This window comes from Drosophila bipectinata, chromosome XL (assembly GCF_030179905.1).
Source record: "Drosophila bipectinata strain 14024-0381.07 chromosome XL, DbipHiC1v2, whole genome shotgun sequence".
NCBI classification, from domain to species: domain Eukaryota; kingdom Metazoa; phylum Arthropoda; class Insecta; order Diptera; family Drosophilidae; genus Drosophila; species Drosophila bipectinata.
Window position 1 is genome coordinate 20,462,997 of NC_091734.1, and position 23,078 is coordinate 20,486,074.

The window sequence follows — 23,078 nt, forward strand, 5'->3', positions numbered from 1 at the left end:
AAATTATGAAAATAAATTTAAGTTACTTTAAAAAAAATAGATATATATTAAGGCGATAACAGTTGCACTCCAGGGAAAGCCACCGACGAGCGAAAAGTGCCCTCGGCGACTCAGAAGTCACAAGCGAATAACAACCCTGCGGTCAAGTGCAAGCATACCTTGATCAGCTCTAAGCAGGCACGGAACCGGACCAGGCTCAAGCCGCTTTCGGCGAGAAGTTCCGGGACATGTGTGTGTTTGTTGTGCAGACTTTCATAATATCAAGACTCAAGACAATATTCAAGACTCAATATCACCCACAACGATGGCAAGACCGTATCGAAACAGCACCAGAAGTAGTGTGGAGCATTAAGTTGAACAGAACTTATACTTTTTTTATTTTTATTTTTGCTTGGCATCATGGTTAGCAAACCCCATAATATTACGTTGAATTTATCCCCATTCATCAAGCGCTCCAGTCTTCAGGCCTGCAGACGTCGAGGGATTGGTTTGTGAGAACCCATATAGTCTTGATTGCCTCACCAAGCCATTATAAAACAAAGCGTATGACAAATTAATCTATAAAAACTATTAAACTAACTATTAAACTCGATTTAAGATTCCAAAACATTCTTTCTTTATCTACCCCGTTTTACTTTTAGTCTTTGTATTCAAACTTTATTAAAGATGTAGTGGTTAAGACAAATTATTTTCAATTGCTTAGGATTAAAGAAAACCAGTAGGAGTAAAGATTTAAAATAAGTAGATTGTATGCAGAAAGAAGAAAAATGAAAATTAAAGTAATTAAGTAATGGATGAAGTAAATAAGATTTATTTTATGGGCACCTGAGCTAAACGATTTCTCTTTATATGGGTAAAGGCAGAAATAATTAGCAAATCCTTACAGGAAGGGCGGGCTAAGCAGAAGAACCATTCCATTTCAGCTCTTCAATAAAAAATGCTGCTTGTCTCATATTCATGTCCACACGAATGGGCTGTATCCCCTCCTAATCCTTTCCAACTCTTTTTTTTTTTTTTTAAGCTTAGTTTGTTTTTATTGGATCACTCTATATGAGTCTACCAATAAGGTTGCAAATCTTAAAATAATACAATATCTAACAGTTTGTTTTGAACTGAATAGAGACTACGTGGTCCTAATAATTAGCGCTGGATTGGGAGGTCGTTGCGGCGTAGACGAGAACTGCTGGAAACTCGCGTGAGGGCTCTCGCGAGATGATTTGGATGTGCTGATAGCCTGTTGTAGTACTTTGTTTTGATTTGTGCTATCTCTTCTCTGACGAGTGGTATGTGAAGGTCCCTGTGAATGTTTTCATTCCGAACGTACCACGGGGCCCCGGTGATGGTTCTGAGAATTTTTGATTGAGTTCGTTGCATTATATCCACACTGCTGTTACTGGCATTCCCCCACAACTGGGAGCCGTACATCCAGATTGGTTTCAAGACGGTGTTATATAGGAGTACCTTGTAGTCCAAGCTAAGCGGCGAACGGCTATTGATAAGCCAGTGGAGGCTGTTGGCTTTGAGCTTTAAATGCGTTCTTTTGGCTTCAATGTGGCTGCGCCAGGTAAGCCGTCTATCGAGGTGTACGCCAAGATATGTTACTACATTTGCTATCGGAACTACTGTGTTGTTAAGAGTAAGTGGAGGGCAGTCTTGCCTGTTAAGAGTGAACGTTACTTGTTTGCATTTTTGTTCGTTAACTTTGATTCAAAGTTAACCACCAGATGTATAGCAAGTTGCGCCGTTGCTTGCTTGGGGCATCTCGCGCGACCTAGGATCGCTGTGTCATCTGCAAAAGTGGATGTGGTTAGATTCCTGCTCGTTGGGATGTCCGCAGTGTAGATAAGGTGGAGTGTTGGTCCAAGCACGCTGCCTTAAGGAACTCCGGCTCTAATGGTGTAGTCATCGGACATGGCTGAATTACATCTTACTGAGAATTTCCTGTTGTATAGGTATGACTTCAGAAGTTTTTGAGTGTTGGTTGGGAGCATTTCTATAATTTTGTGCATTAGACCTTCTAACCATACTCTGTCGAAAGCTTGGGATACGTCCAGAAATATCGCAGTGCAGTACGCCCATTGTTAGAATGTATTTCGGATTTCTGAGGTTATGCGGTTGACTTGCTCAATGGTTCCGTGTTTTTCTCGAAAACCGAATTGATGAAAAGGGATTTTGCTGTGTGTTCTGAGATATAGGGTAATGTGTGCCAAGAAGCATTTTTAAAAGAGTTTTGATAGACACGTTAGTAAAATAATTGGTCTATATGATGAAGCGATCGTGCGGTCTTTTCCAGGTTTTGGTATCATTATAATGATCGACTTTTTCGATCTCTCTGGAAAGTGTCCGTGTCTCGTTATTGCATTGAAGAGCTGGCAAATAGCTCGAACAGCACAGAAAGGAAGTTCAATAATCATTTTTGGTGATATTAGGTCGCATCCTGGAGATTTTTTTGGGTTGAGTTCGTTTATGATTTTGAGTAACTCATGTGGCCTAAATACAATAGGTTCATACGTTGATGTGTCGATATCTGATGTTGCTGGCAGTGAGATCCCGTTTGATGATGTGTTGGGCTAAAATACATTTTGAAGATGCTCTGCGAATCTGACGGCTCTTTCTTCCTCGCTTCGAGCCCAGTTGCCTGTGGATGTCCTTATTGGCATTGCAGATTCGATTGGTGCGCAGAGAGATGAGTGTGCTCTCCAAAGTGGGAACTTGGAGCTCATTGGGGATAACTGTTCTATGTAATGTTTTTGCGACCCTTCTTCTTCCTGACGAAGTGCAGCTGAGAGCCTCTCTGTAGCGTCTTTTAACCTTTGTTTTGCGGTTGGTGATCTGTTGGATTGCCATTCTCGCCGTGAGCGTCGCTTTGCTAGAACGAGCTAGTTGGATAAGTTGATATCAGCTTCGTCATTCAGACGTGGATTCAACTCAATGTGCGAACTTACATATTTTTTGTACTTAAGCCAATTGGTTTTATTCGTTGTTAGTCTGAATGGTTTATCTACCGCAACTGGATGTAGATTTAGATGAAGAAGTACAGGCGAGTGATCGGACGATCTGGTAAGGAGTTGGCACTTATCAGGTTGCGAGGAATATTTTTTGTGACTGCAAAATCTATCAAGTCTGGCAGTTTTCTAGGATCTGTTGGCCAATATGTAGGTGTCCCAGGTGACACACAGTCTAGCTTGTTGCTTGCTTTTATTATTGCATTGTACAACTGCCTTCCCTTAGGAGTCACAAGTCGAGATCCCCAGTGCGTGTGCTTGGCATTGAAGTCTCCTGCTGCAATAAATTGTTCGCTCAGAGAGTTAAAGATCGGGAATCCATTTGCACATCTATTGATGTAGCTTGCATGAAGTTAGTGGCGAAGCTATTGTGGAAGCAGTGCTTGATGCGATTTCTAATCAGAATCCCAGTGCCTCCATGAGCTTTCCCGTCTGGGTAATTCGTGTTGTATAAAATATAGCCTCGAATATATTTATTTGTAAGATGAGTTTCTGCGAGTAGCATTACATCGATATGGTAATTAATAAGGAACTGAGTTAACTCGAGTTTGCGCTGTGAGACGCCGTTTGCGTTCCACAGTGCTATACGGAGTGGAGCCATTGATTATTTAGTCTGTTTTTGAGCAACAAGCAGCTCAATCAAAACGTTCTGGTTTCGCATAAGATCTTGCATAGTTGTCTGCATGAATGACATGAATTCCATCATACTTTGTTAAAGATTACATATCATTGTTTCAAGTTTGTTCGTAGACGGTTCTTCTGGTTGATGAGGGGGAATTGATGATCTTGGATTGGTGGGAGCGGTACTTTTAAGACCCAATTTTAGAGCAGTTGCATAGCTTGCGGATTTGTCGGTGACCTCATTATTGGCTAACGATTTAACAGCTGAAGGGGGGATGACATTACGTGTAGATTTCATAGGTGGTGTATGTGAGTGAGCAGTGGTCACTCTTTGGTGTGTACGACTTTTCAGTTCCTTGTAGACTGGACAGCCCCTGTAGTTAGCCGTATGGTTGCCTCCACAGTTTCCGCACTTTTTGCTGCTGGGATCCTCTTTATTTTTTGGGCATTTGTGAGATTCATGAAGGTCTCCACAAGCAACGCATACTGGACGAAGCGTGCAATAAGACCTTGTGTGGCCATATTCCTGACAATTATTACACTGCACCGGTCCATTTCTTTTATGCGGCTCCTCTACCGTAATTCTGCGGTGTAGTAGGAACTGGAGAGTAAAGATTGGATGCACTTCATTTTTTTTCAGAGGCTTGGATTTGGTTTCGGGTTCAAGTTCTACCTTGAAAAGAGGTTGAGGCTTTCTTTCTCTATTCAAAATGTTACTAACATTTTTTACATTAAAACCTTTCTCCATCAGTGCTCTTGTAACTTCATCTGGTGTTACTTCCGGCTCGATACCTTTTAGTACTACTTGCTGGCCCTTACTGCTTTTTAATTGGTACGTGTAGAAGTTTTTATTATTGTCGTTTAAATACTTCGACAGAATTCTGTAGTTTGCTTCCGTATTAGTCTGAACTTTAGTTTCATGAATATTTCCCTTTGTTAATGGAATTATGTGGAAATTGTCTGGACCTATTAGATTCAGCATCGAGTTTGCGAGAGTATTCGAACTTTTCTCTCGGATGTAAATCGGCGGCGGCTTAGGCTTTTTGTTGTCCCCTACGATGACTTCAGGAGGTGTATCATCGGATTTATCTGCCAAAATAGCAAATCTGTTTGCTTCTATGGGCTTCTCTATTGTAGATTGTTTTGAGGTGCCTCGAGTTATTTTAGCAGAGTTCCCAAGTCTAGAGTTCTGCGGGCTAAGCTTTCGTTTTATTTGTAAGTAGCGATCCATACCAGTCTGTACGGCCGAACGTTGTTTTGAAGGGGGCACGCTGGTGTAAGGTGCAGCATTATTTACTTGCACTGCAGTTTCCGATATTACGGTAGATGATATTGCGCGAGCAGTCGATACCATTGTAGTTGTTGTTATAGTTGCCGTTGCAGTTGCTAATGACGTCACTGTACTGGTGACCGTAGCTATGCAGGCATGCATGAGGGAAGGGTATGGGGTTTTATCCAACGAGAGCGCAGGAGAGCAAGAACGCACCCTGCCTTGCGATGTTGGATAGAGTTCATTACTCGGGGTTGGGGTTATTGATCGCGGTTGGTTATTTTTTGTTGGGTTTGCGGTCGCGTTGTCTTGCGTTGAGACAAATGAGTGGTATGCGTTGTTGCGTAGCAAGAGAGTCGACGCTCGTCTTACTGACGTTGGAGCACCGTATGAGTGTCGAATTCACTCATAGCTTAATGTTTTTGATTTTCTTATTTTTTTTTCTTATTTACACAAAAAGTACGAAGTTCATCGCACTAAGCGTCTTTTCGCCCACTGTGTATTTTTGTTTAGAGCTTGCACTGCACTATGGTTAGTTTTTGTTTAATTTTCGTTGCACGATCAAAAGACAAAAAGAAAGCACGTCTGCACTCGCCGACGTTCGCGAACGTATATGACTCTGTCTTTCCAACTCTGTCTACAAAATTTTATTGTGGGGCGGTGATCCTGATTAGGAAGTAACTTAACCCCCTGGACTCTTCACTGAGCTAGGCCGGTCCCGTAGGCAGAATATGCTACCAATCGGTACAACCACTTCACCGTGTTCGTCACAGGTATTTGATAAATATACCAACTTTCGTTTTTTTCAAGATAGAAGTTTGGGACTTTTTTTTAGACTTTTTATTGTAATAAATTGGTTTTATTCTAACCCAAAAAACTAATTTCCTCACTAACTCTTACCTATCAGAATACTAGGGGGCTACGTAGCAAACTCCCCAAGCTATATTCTGATAGTTCTTTCTTTGCATCCCATATAATAGCATTTACAGAAACTTGGTTAAATCCGGAGATCTTTAGCTCCGAAGTTTTTCCAAGTAAGTACACCACTTTTAGACGGGATCGATCTCAGCGAAGAGGAGGTGGAGTCCTCATTTCGGTAGACTCTAGTTTTGCTTCTGAAGAGGTGAAATCCCAAGAGTTTGGTGACATAGAATTTATTTGCGTTAAAATCACTATGTCCGTGAAAGCTTTATACATTACATGTTCATATATACCTCCTATGTCTGAACCGCCCACATATTGGCAGCATTTGTCCGCTATTCGATACGTCTCTAATCTTATGACGGATCGTGACCAACTCGTAGCGGTGGGCGACTTTAATATCCCAGAATTAAAGTGGTCCAACGTCGATAACTCACCATCTTTGTCACTTATAACTTACCATGACTTCACCGCGGGCATGTTTGACATGTCCCTAGGTCAGATCAATCATGTTAGAAATTCGCTAGGTCGGCTCTTAGACTTATGTTTTGTATCTGATCCGGATGGTACCACTCTCTCCAGAGCTTTTCCCCTTTCAGCCCCAGAGGATCCATATCACCCCACGCTGGAGGTCTCAATCGAAACCACTCCTGGTATCGATCAGATGTCTCCGAGCGTGGTAAATAAGATTCGCTGTTTCCATAAAGCTGATTTTCAAAAACTTAATAGCCTTATCGATTTATACCCTTTATAGCCTTTATACCCTTGAAGAGGGTATTATAATTTTGGTCAAAAGTGTGCAACGCAGTGAAGGTGACATCTCCGACCCTATAAAGTATATATATTCTTGATTAGGATCACCTCCTGTGTTGATATGGACATGTTCGTCTGTCTGTCTGTCTGTTACTACGCGAACTAGTCTCTCAGTTTTAAACCTATCGACTTGAAACACCCTTGCACACACCGTTCTTTCCTTTTCACGCAGTATATAAGTCGGAACGGCCGGGATCGGCCGGCTATATTCTATAGGTACCACATAACTGATTGATCGGAAATTCTATAACTTTGGTGTTTTTAGAGCTAGAGAGTTTGGATTTTGTACGAATGCTATTTTTGGCAAAACAATACGACCAAATTCGGCAGTAGTATAACAAAGCTCGTCGGCAAATAAAAAACATGATGCCATTTAAGTTGAATCCAGAAACCCTCTACACTCTAAACCTACATCAGCAGAGTAAACTAATTTCACTCTATCAAACAAAGAACTCTACTTGGAGCCACCGAAAGAAACTTAGAAGATTGGCCTACCGTACGATCGAGACTAATTGCTGAACTTAAACCCCAAACACCGAACTACAAACTACTGGAGAACTTCAGGAAAACACATTTTAAAGAAAATCCGAGAGCGTTCTGCGAAGAAGCGGAAACAAGACGTCAACTATTGATTTCGAAATTGCATTTGGAAGGTAACAAACCAGATGTTCTTATTTATGTACAGGCGATTAAGGATTTCATTTAAATACTGATCAGGAAGTTAACAATACAATTATTTACTATTTTGGCTCATCGTGATATTACAGACTTAAGATCGTTAATTAGTATTGCACAGAATGATGGATGTTAAATTTTTTTTGTTAAATAAAAATACAGAAAACCGTAATAAAAAAGCAAATCCCACTCAGAATTCTTACTTACACATTCAATACAAACACCCAAACACAGCAGATTCCTAACAAGCAAGCTATGTGAAACGTATCAAATCATATCGGACCCATGATACAATTATAATTGTATCATGTTCGGACCAAAACCAAAACATTAAAAAACAACCAATTACTCATAAAAATCCCTTCCCACAAACTTCCAATAAAACTAAAAGTCCTCATACACCATATTTTAAAGGAAATACATACCACCAACTACAACAACCATTTACATCTAAAAATACTATTTTCCCGGATACCAAACTACTAAAACCATCAATCCATGAGCAAACCAAAATGTCTATTGACGAATGTAGATTTTAAGACGAGCACGTATACGAAGAATCACTTAACTATTATGAACAACCGTATTATGACCACAATCAGTACCATGGGTTGATAATGAAATGCAACAACTGGTACAAACCATCCAAAATACAAATGAACAAAATCAAAATTGCTTAGAGCCAAATGAAAATTTTCAGTTAACAGTCCGGGACAACACCAGTACAAAGAAATAGCATACAAAGGTTACACATACAAATGCCTTATAGACAAGGGATCCACAATAAATATGAACAATAAAAATATATTTAATCTTTCTATTCAAAATACTAAATGTGATGTTTTGACATCAAATGGTCCTATTAGGTTGAAAAACTTGATTATGTTACCCATTTGTTTGAATTTGTTTAAAACAAATGAACCATTTTATGTACACATTTTACACTACGATATATTGATTGGCAGAAAATTGTGGATAAATGCACAATCAATTATAAATTATACACAGTAATTTATACACAGTAATTATACACAGTAATAACACAGTAACCCTTTTTGATAAAATATACAAATTAATTGCTTCAAATTCAGAAAAAAACAAAAATTTGTAGATCCAAAAGGCACCAGAACCATTTACAAAATCAGCTCAGGAATCAATAAAAAAAATAGATTTTAAAGTACGTATTTTGATTAGATCATTTGAATCAGGAGGAAACTTTAAAGTTAAAAAGTTTATTAAGGATGTAGTCTCATGTGTAAGGTTGAAAAAATCGATTTTTTTTTTCACATATTTCGAAAGTACTGTTTCTTAAGAATGTACTGTTAAAGTTTCAAATAAAAATGTCAAATAATGACAAAGATACAGACCATAGTCGAGCCTACAACGAAAAGTATGAGTTTCTCGGTAGCGTCTAAACTTTAAACGCGTTTTTCTCGGAACGACATTTTTGTGTGCGGCTACTAGAATCATTTATTTTTAATTATTAGTTTTTTTATCATTAATTTAGGATACATTTTTTTAATTTTTTGCTTTGTGAGTTCGACATTTTGTTGTTTATTTTTGAAAATATTTCATTCTAGTACGGGACAGAGCCAGAAGCTTACAAAACAATAATCTATTCTAATTTTTTGTTTCGGATGACTCTAGCAGTCAAAATCACCTGCGCCAGGGACCTACCTTTTTTTTGTATGTAGGATTGGCAGTCCTATTTTGTCATCGATAAGTTGTTAAGTTCCGTCACACTTTTCTTTAGTGTTGAAAAGCATGAAAAATGAGAACGAGTAGAGATTGAGCATCAGCAGAGAAAGGTCGTGTATCTCCAGAATACCTAAAATTTTAAACTAAGTAAACTAAACTATGTTAACCGAATAATATAATTTAACGAAGTCAACGGATGCCTTTCTCTACATGTATATGCATACTTTGGCATGCTCTAAAGTGTATTAAACTATACAAGAATAAATTTAACAAAATATTTTCAAATAGTTTATGATGCCTATAAAAACATATTTAAAAATTGAAACGATCGCATTATTTTTTATTATAAAATTTTTTTTTTGAAATAATCTCTTAAAAGTAGTCCGGAACATAAGACTACATCTTTAAATAAATTCAAAAATCTTCAATACGACAAAGGAGACAATCTAAAATTTACAAATACCATCAAAAACTTACTTAATACAACACATAACTCCCCAATTTATTTAAAACAGTACCCACTTGCTCAAGAGCGCGTAATTGAAGTAGAAAACCAAGTGCAAGAAATGCTTAATAAGGGATTAATTAGGGAAAGTCCTAACATACAATACAATAAGACCATACAATAGTCCTAACTGGGTAGAACCAAAAAACCGGATGCCTTTGGTAAAATAAAGTATACTCAATTAAATAACGATTCCCAACAGATATCCAATACCATACGAAATACGAAATCCTTGGTAAGCTAGGAAATATCAATATTTTACAACTATTGATTTGGCAAAGGGCTTTCATCAAATATAAATGGACCCAGAATTAATATCTAAAACTGCATTTTTCACCAAAATGGTCATTACGAATACCTCCGAATGCCATTTGGCCTTAGGAATGCACCCGCTACTTTTCAAAGTTGCATGAATAATATCATTCGACCGTTGCTCAACAAACACTATTTAGTGTATTTAGATGATATTATATATTTTTATACATCCCTTACCTTACATCCCTTAATTCATTAAAACTATTTTTTTTTTAAACTTGCAGAAGCCAATTTAAAAGTACAGTTAGACAAATGTGAAAAACGAGGCTAGCTTTCTAGTTCACATCGTATCCCTTAATGGCATAAAACCAAACCCCCTTTAAGTTTAATCCATCGTTTCCAATTCCAACAAAAGTAAAAGAGATCAGAGCATTCCTTGGATTAACCGGTTATCGTAAATTTATTTCAAACTACGCAGACATAGCAGAAACAATGACCATATGTTTAAAAAAAGGAGCAAACACAAAATCTCAACTTCATAGAAGCATTCAAAAAACTAAATTGTTTGAATTGTTTTGAATGAATGTCTAGAATGTACGATACAACTATGCATATTGGCCTGTATTTTTAGATCGATTTTTAGATTTTTTGAGAAACTTCAGTTTTAACTTAACCCGTATCGCTTCGCGTGTGCTGCGGTATATTTTGAGGCGAATTAATAAATTGTTAAAGGGGTTATATACAGTTGTGATAGATGAAAAAATCGATTTTTTTATTGCATATTCTTTAAGGATATACTGTTAAAAATACTCTCATATCTCATATACTCTCATAACTCATAATTCATAACGATCGGAGCATTCGAACCGAAGTTGTAGCTACCCTGCAGTTCTGAGCACTAGTTCGTTGCTGGTGAAATAAGCACTTACCAGCAGACCACCACTATTACAAAGTGGCGTCTAGCCATGCGTTTTTTAATTTCCATTTTTGTATGAAATGTCCGCAAATAGGGTCAATCGCCACCGCCTTGATTACCCACGAACTAGTGAAATAGTGCATCGTATTAGGGTCTTTAAAGAAACTACTTACATTAGACCCCATGGAACGGCCGGTAAAATAAGTGCTTACATGGGACCCCATGGAACGGCCAGTAAAATAAGTGCTTACATCGGACCCCATAAAGAGGTCGGTGAAGTAAGTACTTACATTGAACCCCATGGAGGGGCCTGCCATTATAAATTAAAAAACATGTACAATTGCAATTACAGTTTTTATTTAGTTAAAATTTTTTTTTTATAACGGGGTTTGTTCTTTCATTACTTTTAGGCTGCTTGAGTTTTTAAAATCTCTATTTTTGGAGCTGCAGGGCCTTTCTCAATTGTTCCTCAGCTGGGCCAATACCGCCGACTGCAGTTATTGAATCTAGAAATAAAAAGGATTAAACAAGTTTTAATAGATTAAAGTGTATAATGATTATTAACAATTATCTTTTAAAATACTCACCGATTATAACGCCAAAAAAATTTTATACTTTTCTTAGGGCACCTTTCCCCTGAACGCCATCCACATTATACGCCCAGACCACTTCATTGGCTAAAATATATTTATACATATTTATACATAAAATATACATAAACATATTTTATATTACAAACATATATTATTTTTTAAGTCACTCACCTAATAATCGATTGATCCGCTTTGCACTTCTTAGCTCAAATGCTTGAAAAAATTTCGTCAGCCAGCAAACACAGCTGCGTTTAACGCGACTTTAAACGCGATTATCTCAGAGTCTTGCTTATTATTGTTGTAAAAATTGTCGTGCTGTCCAAGACGAATTGAGGTCGTTCATGAGACAGACTAAGAATGGATTTAAAGAGTTGATCACTAGTTTTCGTAAAATCAATGACCAGCTCTGTGCGCTTGACACTCAGTTTAGTAGCCTTCAGCTGCTAAATGAGTCCCCTAAGCGTAAAAAATCCGCTGTTTGTGATCCGCCTCAGCCTGCTCTTCCGTTAATAACGCAGCCGCTCATATCTTTGGGCACCCCAAGGGCTAGAACTGAGAACAATTTATCGTCCGAATTTCTCAGGGAAAATGAGCAATTGTCTGATATGTCCTCCATGGTATCCCTTCAACCGCAGGTCCTAGCAAATTAAACACCTGTCAGAGTCACCCTAAACGGTATTCCACAGTCCGGACCACCGACACCGACAGATGCTGCCGTTCTCCTACCTGCGACACCAAAACCCTTACAGGTGATTCCTCCATCGAAACATATATTTGTTTCTAGGCTTGCCTCTGGTACTTCAGAGATCGGCTTATATCAAAGCCAAAACTAAAGCCGATAAAAAGGTGGAGGACATAGCGAAATTTAAATATAAATTTAAAAGGCGCATGTCTTCTTTCAAGGTTCGTGTGCCTGCGCTCATGTTCATGACGATTTGATCACCCAGTTTTTGAACCACTAACCAACCTTCCACCTCTTCTTCGTCCACTAACCCAAAAAATTAGTACCCACCTATCAAAATACATATGATTGGTCCGATATTCTGGCATGCACCGATCTTAATGTCACCTTAGAAAAATTTTACTGTTCTTCAAATACATTTTTTGACTCCTATGTGCGATGGAAATTTCTTTCTGCTTCAACAAATCCCCCTTGGGTTACAAGGTGCCTCACTAACCTAAAAAATACTAAAAATAGGCTCTTACTTAAATATAAAAAAACCTGTATTAGTATAGATTTCTCAAGATATCTACTAGCTCGGTCAAATTGGACCGTGCTACATAACGCTACAACAAAAGAACAAACGCTCAACAAAAGAAAATGCATATGAATATGAAATGCATGCATGCAAAGAGTGTGTTAAAAACCGTTCGAGACATTCGACTGCATTCCTAATTCCAAAAGCACTCTTCTTAAACGAATACCAATTAAAAATCGACTTTATTAAAGGGAAGGAAAATTCAGTTGGCGGTGCAATATCAAGAATCAAAGTTGAAGAAAATCATCATATTGAAGTCACTCAACACAGTGAAAAAGAAGACAATAGCAACCCTATTAATTTAACAGAAAAACCAAACAACTATTTCAAAAAACAAATAATTTTTATTAAATCCGAAAGTAGAACATTCAACAATATTTGGTAACTCCATTACCACAATTCAATCTAATGTAATGACATTCAAAAAGGCCAAACAGATTTTACTCAATAAAATTATTCATAGAAATATTACCATATATATTGAGAACGGTGTAGATTTAGAAATTATTCAAAGAGCATACAGAGAAATTATTAAGCTCACCTAAGTACACTTAAGTAATTCGCAGCCTCTACCTATTAAAGAATATTTGTTAATACGCTGAATTCAACGAAATTATACTTCAATCACATGAAAAACTTGTACATCCAGGTATACAGAAAATGACAAAATTATTTAAAGAAAATAACTTCTTTCCATATAGCCAATTATTAATTCAGAATATAATAAATGAATGCAACATATGCAATTTTGCTGAACACAGAAACACAAAAATGCCTTTTAAAATCACACTCAACCCTGAAAATTGTCGAGACAAATTTGTAAACAAATTTTATTCATCTAAGGGAAAGCTCATTTATTCTAAATTCGCTACACTTGGAAAAATTAAAAAAAAAGGACTGGATCAATAAGGCAAACCCAAATTAATAAAGGCAGACAGAGACGGTCCTTTTTTCCAGCTTGACTCTAAAGCAGAGGTCGGCACGGCCCTATCTCGGGGGCATAGGAAATTTCTCTGCCCGAGCTCTGCCACACACACACACAGTATAAATGTGTGAAACGTCATGCTCACAGCGTACTTTCTGCTATTCGTTACTAACACTAATGCGGTAAAATCATATCAATGTATTGGGGTGCCGACCACTGCTCTAAAGCGATGGCTTGAAGCAGAAGGAATTTAATTACAACTCAATACGGCAAAAAATGCCGTAGCAGACGTCGAAAGAATACATAAGATAAGAAATGAAAAAATCCGAATAATCAATTCATCCGATGTTGAAGAAGTAAAATTAAGAAAGATAGAAACAATCATTTACACATTCAACCATAAAATGAAACATGACACCACTGGACAAACACCTGCTGAAATATTCCTATAAGATGGGCATCCAATATTTGACACTCAAAATACTAAAGAAAGGAAAGTAGATAAAATGAATAAAGATCGGCAGGAATTTAAGATTGATACTAGATACAGAAAAGCTCCAATTCAAAAGGGAAAATTGGAAAATCCATTTAAAGGAAATAAAAATGTAAAAAACATAGACGAAGACCATTACAAAATTACTAATCGAAATAAGGAAACCAAATACTACAAAACACAATTTAAGAAACAAAAGATAACTAATATCGTTAAACTCCCACAGGAACCTTCTGTACAATGATGTTGTTTCTATTATTCACCACGGGCCACAATCAACAAATTCAAATAACCAACTCAGATTACGATCTTGTCTATTTATTGTTCTCGAGCATTCCAATTCAAATTCCTGTAGTGTATGAACATCACTGTCAAAGAATAAATTTAACGGAAATCAATATCATCACTAAATCTTTTGGTAACAAGATCACAGACTCGCCCAGAAAGAAATATTTGTATATGAACTTTTGAATGGTTTAACAATCAAAAAAAAAGGCAGAAACGTATTTGACATAATAGGTTCATCTTTTAAGTTTTTTTTTTGGCACACTTGATGAAAATGATAGGATAAAAATTAACAAAAAAATATATCTAATTGCAGAAAACTCAATGATGTCATTATGTTTGTAAATGAGGGACTGAAGAAACTTACTACGAAAATAACCGCAATAGCTTTGACATACTTGTGTATGAACTTATGAAATTTGTTGAGTACGTTGAAGACATAGAAATGGTCATGCAACTTTCACGTCTTGGAATTTTGAACCCAAAGTTACTGAATTATGACAAGCTAGAAAGCATTAACAGCCAAAATATAATTTTTTACACAAAATAATAAAAAATACGAACCAAAATAACGAACTACTATTTATTTCACATATCCCTATTAAATAAAAAATCATTAACACCTTTAGAATTTCTTATCCCGACCATAACGGATATCAGTTGGACTATTCAAATCAACTATCATATTTTAAAGATGAGAAAAAAATGTATAATGAAGACAATAAAAAAGTTAATCAATACGATGAACCAAATATTATACTGACATGGAATCTCACTGAAACTACAATCACTCAAAAAATAAATGGAAGCAAAATTATTAGAATAAAAACATGTAAAGTTAAAATTGGAAATTTTATTTTAATTGGAATTTTATTTTTAAGAAATTTTTATTTTTTAAAAAATTTTTAAGAAATTTTTATTTTTTTATTTTACATTAAATTCGCTATTAATGTAATTAATGGCTATCAAAATTTCGCTATCATCAATTAATGTAACTAAGATACAAATTTTAGAAAATAATGACGTTTTAAAACTAATTTCAGAAAACAATACCACACTCTACGTAACTATAATAACTGTAGTTATTATTCTTATTATTTTTTTTTGTCCTAAGAAACATTTTTACACTAAATCCATTCAAACACTAAATTTTACTTACCATTTTATATACAAAATTTAGACAAAAAGAAAAAAATAATAAAGAATCACAACAAGAAAGAAAAACGGCACAAAACCAAAATCCTCGTTCACTAATTCTACTCAGCTTTGTCCTTAGTCAACTGACGGGACATTAGTTTGACTCATTTAAATAGTAATCAATTTTACTATATAACTGAACAATCGGAAATGGTATTTGCGGTATGTGGTAGACTTTTTTTTCGATTTTTTATTTTAATGAATTGGCTGAATTATGATAATCTCATAAGGATCGGCCAACCATATCCGATGTTTGCGATATTTATCCGGTTTTACCTGATAGTGTGTATCAACTTCGGCTACGCCGATCTGTTTATATAGATAGATGCTTGGGACTTTTATTTTGATATTCTCATAAGGATCGGCCAACTATATCCGATGTTTGCGATACATATCTGGTTTTAAATGCAAGGGTATATCAACTTCGGCTCCGCCCAAAGTTAGCTTTTCTTTCTTGTTTAGATATTTTATGTTAAATTCAGGGACCGTAAATAATGATTATTGTCGCTAGTTTTAAATGAATAAATCAATCACTTCCAATCAACATAGAACAAGCATGACTAGCACGTTTTTATATTTAAGGATACACTATGAATATCCTTGATGATTTTTAATTTTTAATTGTTGTATTTATTATTCTATTGTTAAACATTATTTTTGAGCAAAAAAAAGTAAAAATCAAAAATAATCATTAAGCTTTTTTATTATTTAAAATAATCATTTTTATTTTTTTCGCTCAAAATAAAACTCACCAAGCAACATCTATTTTTAGAACTCCACATGTATCCGTTAACAAAAATGTGAACCTATGTATGTATGTGTGACTGCTCGCTCGACGGAGTAAAAATGTTTGGCTTCCGAATTTCAATTTCTCGTTACTGTTTTCGATGCGCCGATGTGGTAGTTGGTAGAACAAATAGTATTTTTAATCACCACAGATCGAGACAGGATGGTAGCGTAATGCATATAGTAGTTACTCTATGTGCAATTTTTCTGTGTTCAAATCCTCGTAAGGACTTTGAACTTATTCTTTGTTTTATAATTATAATTTTTTTTATTTTTCTTTAATTGTAATATTTTTCTTTAATTTTACAATTGTTGGGGAGAAAATTGTTTTATTCTTCATTATGTCCCGCTAATAAAATGCTAATAAAATTTCAAGGGAGTCCTTCCGGCATTTTGTCATCCGACACTTCCGTCACTTATTTTTACAACAATTGTAATAGAATGCAATTAAAAATAATAGTAATAATAATAACGTAAAAATTATAAAAAAAAAAATTAATGCAAAAAATAAAAGTAAATATAAAAAGAATCATAAAACTAAAACTTTATCAAAATCGAAACCGCCCGCTAATGAAATCGAACCCAGGACCCCATGAATAAGGACCGCGCACTATCCATCTAGGCTACCCTCGAAGTTAATTTTATGATACTTAAAATTGGTGTTAAAGGAGGCGCTAGAATCCATACCAAAAACAAAGTTGACAAGTAAGGATAGTAAAAGATATTTCTGATCTCGTTACTCTTACATTGGTTTGATTACAACGTTTCAAACTTTCATCGTTCCAAAGATGTTACGATCTAAAAATAGAATTCTCTCTTTCCCTCTCTTATATGCCAGCCGTTTGTCGTGGAACCCGCTCTCAAATGTTTTCATTATTACAGCGGGTTCCACGACGGAAAAAATGAAAACATTTGAGAGCGGGTTCCACGACGCGGCCTGCCAAAATGCCGTAGAACCCGCACTTATAGACATTTTTACAGCGGTGATTTTACAATTTTGTATTTTTTTTTATGTGATTATAAATTTAGAAAAACACATTAAAAGAATAAAAATATAATATAAATAGATTTAAAATTAAAAAAAAAAATGGATGTCCCGAGCCTGGTTTGAACTCGTTTTACTTTGCACACCAGCCAAGCACTCTACCACTCGGCTATTCCTCATTCGTTGTCGCGCGAAAAATTTCTTAAACTTAAATTGTCGCGCAATGGAACCCGCTCGTTCCAGCGAGTTCCACTGTTGGAATGAGATGTATGAGATGTCCCATCTATGTACCTTATAATCTATATATATAAAAGAACAACGTGTTTTATGTTACAACACTTATAAATCAAGAACGGAAGAACAGATTTGAGTGAAAATTGGTAGGGAGGTAGCTTAGAGCCAGGAGAAGGACATAGGATACTTTTTGTCCCGTTCGACAGCGTTCCTCCCTGGCCCATACTTTTTTATTTAGGCAGACAGCTAAGAAGAAAATGTCAAATGTCAAAATGTCAGTTACAAACGAAGTCAAATTCATAGTCAGGCTCTCAAATTTAACAACGAACCAAAAAGATTGTGTTGCGCTTCCGGGAAAGTGAAATTGCCTCAACTTGAAGCACCACTAGAGCCTCTGCACTCTCTATTGATATTTGTAAGAAATCAATATTAAAACTATTTCTATTAAATAAATAATTAACAAGTGGATTGAAGTGAAGTGAAGTTTAATTAATAATGCCGCGACCAAGACGATCGAATCTTTCCCGACAAAGCCGTAATGCAAGAAGAATACAAAATACTGCATATGAAAGGACTGAAGAAGAACGAGAAATTGCACGTGAACAGAGCCGCAATAGTAAGGCTCGACTTCGTGCTTCTCAAATAGATTTTAATTTGCGACGAAAAATTTTAGCTGATTTGAATCGAGCTGCGTTTCGATACGATTGCAGCAATGATTACAGCTTGCATCCTAGCGTTTGCATTGGGCAAATGGACGTTGTTTGCGAGTATTGTGGTGCATTAAAGTTTTCCGGAGAAACGCCTGGATTATGCTGCGTTAATGATAAAGTGAAGTTGCCAGTAATTCCAAGATCTGCGGCTGCCGACGAAATAAACGCTTGCCTCAAATCGTCAAATCTATGGCGCTATGTGAAGAAACTGCAGCTGATAACAAACATGAGAGTTACATTGCTTAATAATACATCTGCTGAAGATTTCTCGGAGCAATTTCTGACTATCGGTAATGGTCAAGTACCTGTCGATGAATCGAGCGGATTAATATCATTTCCAAATAATTTTTGTAATTTTGTCTCATCAAAAGACGAACTTATCAACAATGTATTTCCAAATATTATTTCCAACTACAAAAATCATGAATGGTTGAGTGAGCGAGCAATTTTAGCGGCTAAGAATAAAGATGTAGATGACCTGAACTACATAATTCAAAATAAGATCATTGGAACAATGCATTCATTCAAATCTATTGACTGCGTCACAAATGAAGATGAAGCCACCAACTATCCAATTGAATTTTTAAACTCTTTGGACGTGCCTGGCTTACCACCGCACAATTTACGCCTAAAGGTTGGCTCCGTAGTAATCATGCTTCGAAACATAAACCAACCAAAACTGTGCAACGGTACGCGTTTGGTGGTTAGTAAATTGATGAACAATGTAATTTACGCTACGATAATGATAGGAAAATTCAAAGGTGAGGAAGTTCTAATTCCGAGGATCCCGATGATCCCAACCGATATGCCGTTTGAATTTAAAAGACTTCAATTTCCGATACGTCTTGCATTTGCCATGACAATCAACAAATCACAAGCCCAATCCTTAAAAGTTTGTGGTTTAAATCTAGAACATTCATGTTTTTCCCATGGTCAATTATACGTGGCATGTTCACGGGTCGGAAAACCATCTGCGTTGTTTGTTTTTGCGCCTGATAATAAAAAAAAAAATGTCGTGTATCACAAGGTGCTTGAGTGAAGAGCAACCTATATACTAAAATACAGAAATAATAATGAATGATTAAGGAGGAGAAACAAAGAATATTGTATACCCACAAGTATTACAGAATTTAATTAATTTGAAAATTATTCTTTTTTGTTTGACTTATTTTTTATGCGTGCAACAACAATATGCCACAGCGAAACGTGGCAGGGTACTGCTAGTCTTTGATATAACTGATAATTTGTTGTTTTTAGAGGTGTTAAGCTTTGGTCTTTTTAGAGTTAGAGAGCTGGGTTTTTCTATGGCGATATTATTCGACACACCAAATATCATAAAGATCGGCCAACCATATCCTATAGCTGTCATATAACTGAAAGATCGAAACCAGAAGCGATCTCAACTGCAAGGGTATATAAACTTCGGCTCCGCCCGAAGTTAGATTTTCTTTCTTGTTTTATATAAAATTAATTTTAATAATTTCTATTATTGCATGTTAACAGTCCGGGAAAGTGACCGAAAACCTGGTTCTTATGTTTTAAGTTATTATGGGCGCACCGGAATAAACCATTTTCGGTAAGTACGATAAAGATTTTTAATTTCATCTTGTAATTAACTAAATTTTTTTAATAAAGACCTTATTTCTCTAAACAAAGTTTATAATCTTTAATAATATATTTAACGTCTCCAACACATATTTAATATGTTTCTGTAGAATATTATTGGGCATTGCATTGTATTTTCATTATACCCTTGCATAGGGTAATATAATTTTGGTCAAAAGTGTGCAACACAGTGAAGGAGGCATCCTCCTGACTTTATATAAACATGTCCATCTGTCTGTTTCTACGCAAACTAGTCTCTCAGTTTTAAAGCTATCGACTTAAAACTTTGCACCTACCCTTCTTTCTTTAGCACACAGTATATAAGTCGGAACGGCGATGATCGGCCGACTGTATCTTATAGCTGCCATATAACTGAACGATCGGAAATGGTTTTTGGTAGAAATACCAACTTTGGCATATTTGAAGATGGAAGCTTGTTATACCTTTGCAGAGGGTATTATAATTTTGTCCAAAAGTGTGCATCGCAGTGAAGGAGACATCTCCGAAAGTATATATATTCTTGATCAGGATCACCTCCTGAGTTGATATGAGCATGTCCGTCTGTCTGTTTCTACGCGAACTAGTCTCTCAGTTTAATAGCTATCGTCTTGAAACTTTGAACACACCCTTCTTTCATTTGTACGCAATATATAAGTCGGAACAGCCCGTATCAGCCGACTATATCCTATAGCTGCCATATAACTGATTGATCGGAAATGGAATAACTGTTGTGTTTTTACAGTTAGAGAGTTACAAGCCAAATTTCATAAGGATCGGCTGATTATATCCTATAGCTGCCATATAACTCAATGATCGGAAATGACCCAACTTTCGTTTTTTTAAAGATAGAAAGCTGGAACTTGGTACAGATTATATTTTTGGTCAGTTCATCCGACCTACCAAATTTCATAACGATCGGTCGACTGTATCCTATTGCTGCCATAGAACTGAACGATCGGAAATGGTATTTGGTAGAAATACAAACTTTAGTATTTTTGAAGATAGAAGTTTGGACCTTTTTTTTTAGATATTTTATTGTAATGAATTGGTTTTATTATGATATTCCCATAAGGATCGGCCAACTATATCCGGTGTTAGCGATATATATCCGTTTTTAACTGCAAGGGTATATCAACTTTGGCTCATACGATATACCATATATCCGATTTTAACGGCAAGGGTATATCAACTTGGGCTCCGCACGAAGTTAGCTGTCCTTTCTTGTTTATCAAAGAGATTGAAGGTTCGGGTAGTGCCCTAAGAGATTTTAAACTAGTTCTTCTTCAACCTTGTTCCAGTAGCTACGGCAGTAGCCAATGTAAATTCATTCGCCTAGCATGTGTTCGGACTATCCAGTGCCCCGTATAGACTATGATAGCCGTGTTGATGTGGGTCCAATTCATCCTTAAAAGCTGGGATGTTCTTTGGGGATGATAAAGGAGTAAAGCTGGCGGGCCAACCGTCAGACGGAGTCTCAGCTGAGTTGGGTCTTCCTATTTATGGCTTCTTTGAGTCGATGCTTATATAAGGCCATTGAAATACCAGTACCCTCCATTTCGGAATGGAACGGTGTGGTGGTGCCTATGCAAGCCAATTCGTCTGCTTTGCAGTTTGCTGTTTCTGTAACCTGAGACCCAGGTTAGGCTAATGTCATACTTTTGTGCCATCTCGTGAAGAGATGATCCACAGGCTAAGACTGTTTTTGAGTTGTTTGAGATCGAGTCGATCGATTTAATAGCTGCTTGTCTGTCAATGAATATTCGGTATCAGGAAGTCTAAAATAGACTCTACTCTAGGGCTGCAATTGGAGTAGTTCTGAGGGCGCCACTGAAGCATAATGCTGCCGCTCTCTGAATTTTTTTCAAATTTCTTTAAGGTGATTTTCTTTAAGTGAGGGCTGATCCACCATACCAGAACACTATTCAACAGAATGGGTCTATAATGGCAGTAAAAATCCAGCTCACGATGTAAGGGGACTTGCCCCATTTGAGTGGTGAAAAAAGCTATCGCGGCTTTCTTCGACCTTTCTTGTATGTTTTGTTCTTTGCGCTATCAATGAAGGACAGCCTCTGGTTCTTTAGTTTCGGTGGGGTGAAGGATGGGATTTTATATCTTCGACTGAAGAGGAGTAGCTCTGTTGATTTGCATGTCCCAGGCCCTTGTCCAGTTAGTCAGAGTTTGTGTTTGTTTTGGGTTCATGGGGCCACAAAGAGACAGAGTTTATTTTCCTGTGAAAATAATAACAACGTCGCACGCATATGCCGACTTGCAACCCCCTCTTTCATGTTACATAGAATCGACCTTACAGCTATGTTCCATAGAAGACGGAAGAGGACATCTCCTTGTGGGTTTCCTCTGCAGTCGGCCCTTGAGAGGGTTGATGTGCCTACTGTAGACGTCACTGTCTTGCAAATTAGCAATTGATCAATAAGTCCCACCAAGTAGCCATCTACCCCAAGGGAAGTCAGGGCGTCAGTTATGGTGTTTCTGAGAACGTTGTTAAGTGCGTGGAGGGCAGTTTTTGCGTATTTAGATATAAGCTTTGGGCTAAAAATAGATCTTAGAGAATTGATCAATTTAAAAAAAACCTATTTAGTCTCTTGGGGTAGTATGCGACGGCTTGTCCGCTTTGGGTATGCACAATCCGTTACCCTCCAGGCATCCAGGGAAGTGGGTATCCAGCCGCAGAGCGAATCTTTCGCCACATGTACTACCATCTTCTTTTTTGAGATAGCCTTCGGTTGTGACTGATTTCCTAAGCTTTGCAGCTTGAGCTGTATTATCTATGTCCGACCAGAAAGATTTCCATGAGTAGCGCTTCACTTTTCAGATGGCTTTTATAGATGTGGCCAGTGAGGCCTTATAGTCGACCACAGGCTTTTCTCGTTTTAAGCTTTTGCAAGGTGAGCTTGATTCTCTTTTTTGGATTTTTTTTGTGGCATGCCTTTGTTTAAGGTGTTTCCTGTTTTTTTTTTTTTGGAAAGTTTCTGCCTTAAGCTTTTAAGTCGAGAGTTTTCTATGTATCTGTGGTTGAAGATGCAGTGCTATTTTAGGGGGAGGGGGGGGGGGGGGTTCGGGTTAACGACACGGTTTGTGGTCACGGGGGTCTAACCTCGCGTCATGGTTTGTCACGCAGGGGGGCGGAGGGTAAAAAAAAAAGTCTGAAATTCGCGTCACGCAATATATGGACGGCCCCTAACAAGGATTCCTGGACTAGGAGAATGTCAGCTCCATCCTCAGCCAAATGGAGCAAGCGAGGAGCCGAGGCTGCCTTAGTGGTAGACGTTTATTTGCAGAATTCAAAAGTACATCATCGAAATGCCCCTC

The 23,078-nt window shown here is 36.9% G+C and overlaps 1 protein-coding gene across 8 annotated transcripts in view; it reads left to right on the forward strand.

Moving 5' to 3' along the window:
* The window catches only part of vap (RAS p21 protein activator vap), a 181,580-nt gene that overhangs the window by 58,708 nt on the left and 99,794 nt on the right, over positions 1-23,078 (forward strand). For 5 of the 8 annotated variants that reach the window (XM_043211381.2, XM_043211382.2, XM_043211384.2 and 2 more), the window contains exon 4: positions 19,650-19,722. The exons of 1 other annotated variant lie outside the window; for it this stretch is intronic. In XM_043211381.2, coding sequence (XP_043067316.1) covers positions 19,650-19,722 — 73 coding nt within the window. Of the gene's footprint in view, positions 1-14,550; positions 14,595-19,649; positions 19,723-23,078 lie in introns of those variants that run through there. 2 more of the 8 variants (XR_006246117.2, XM_043211387.2) reach the window with 2 other exon arrangements.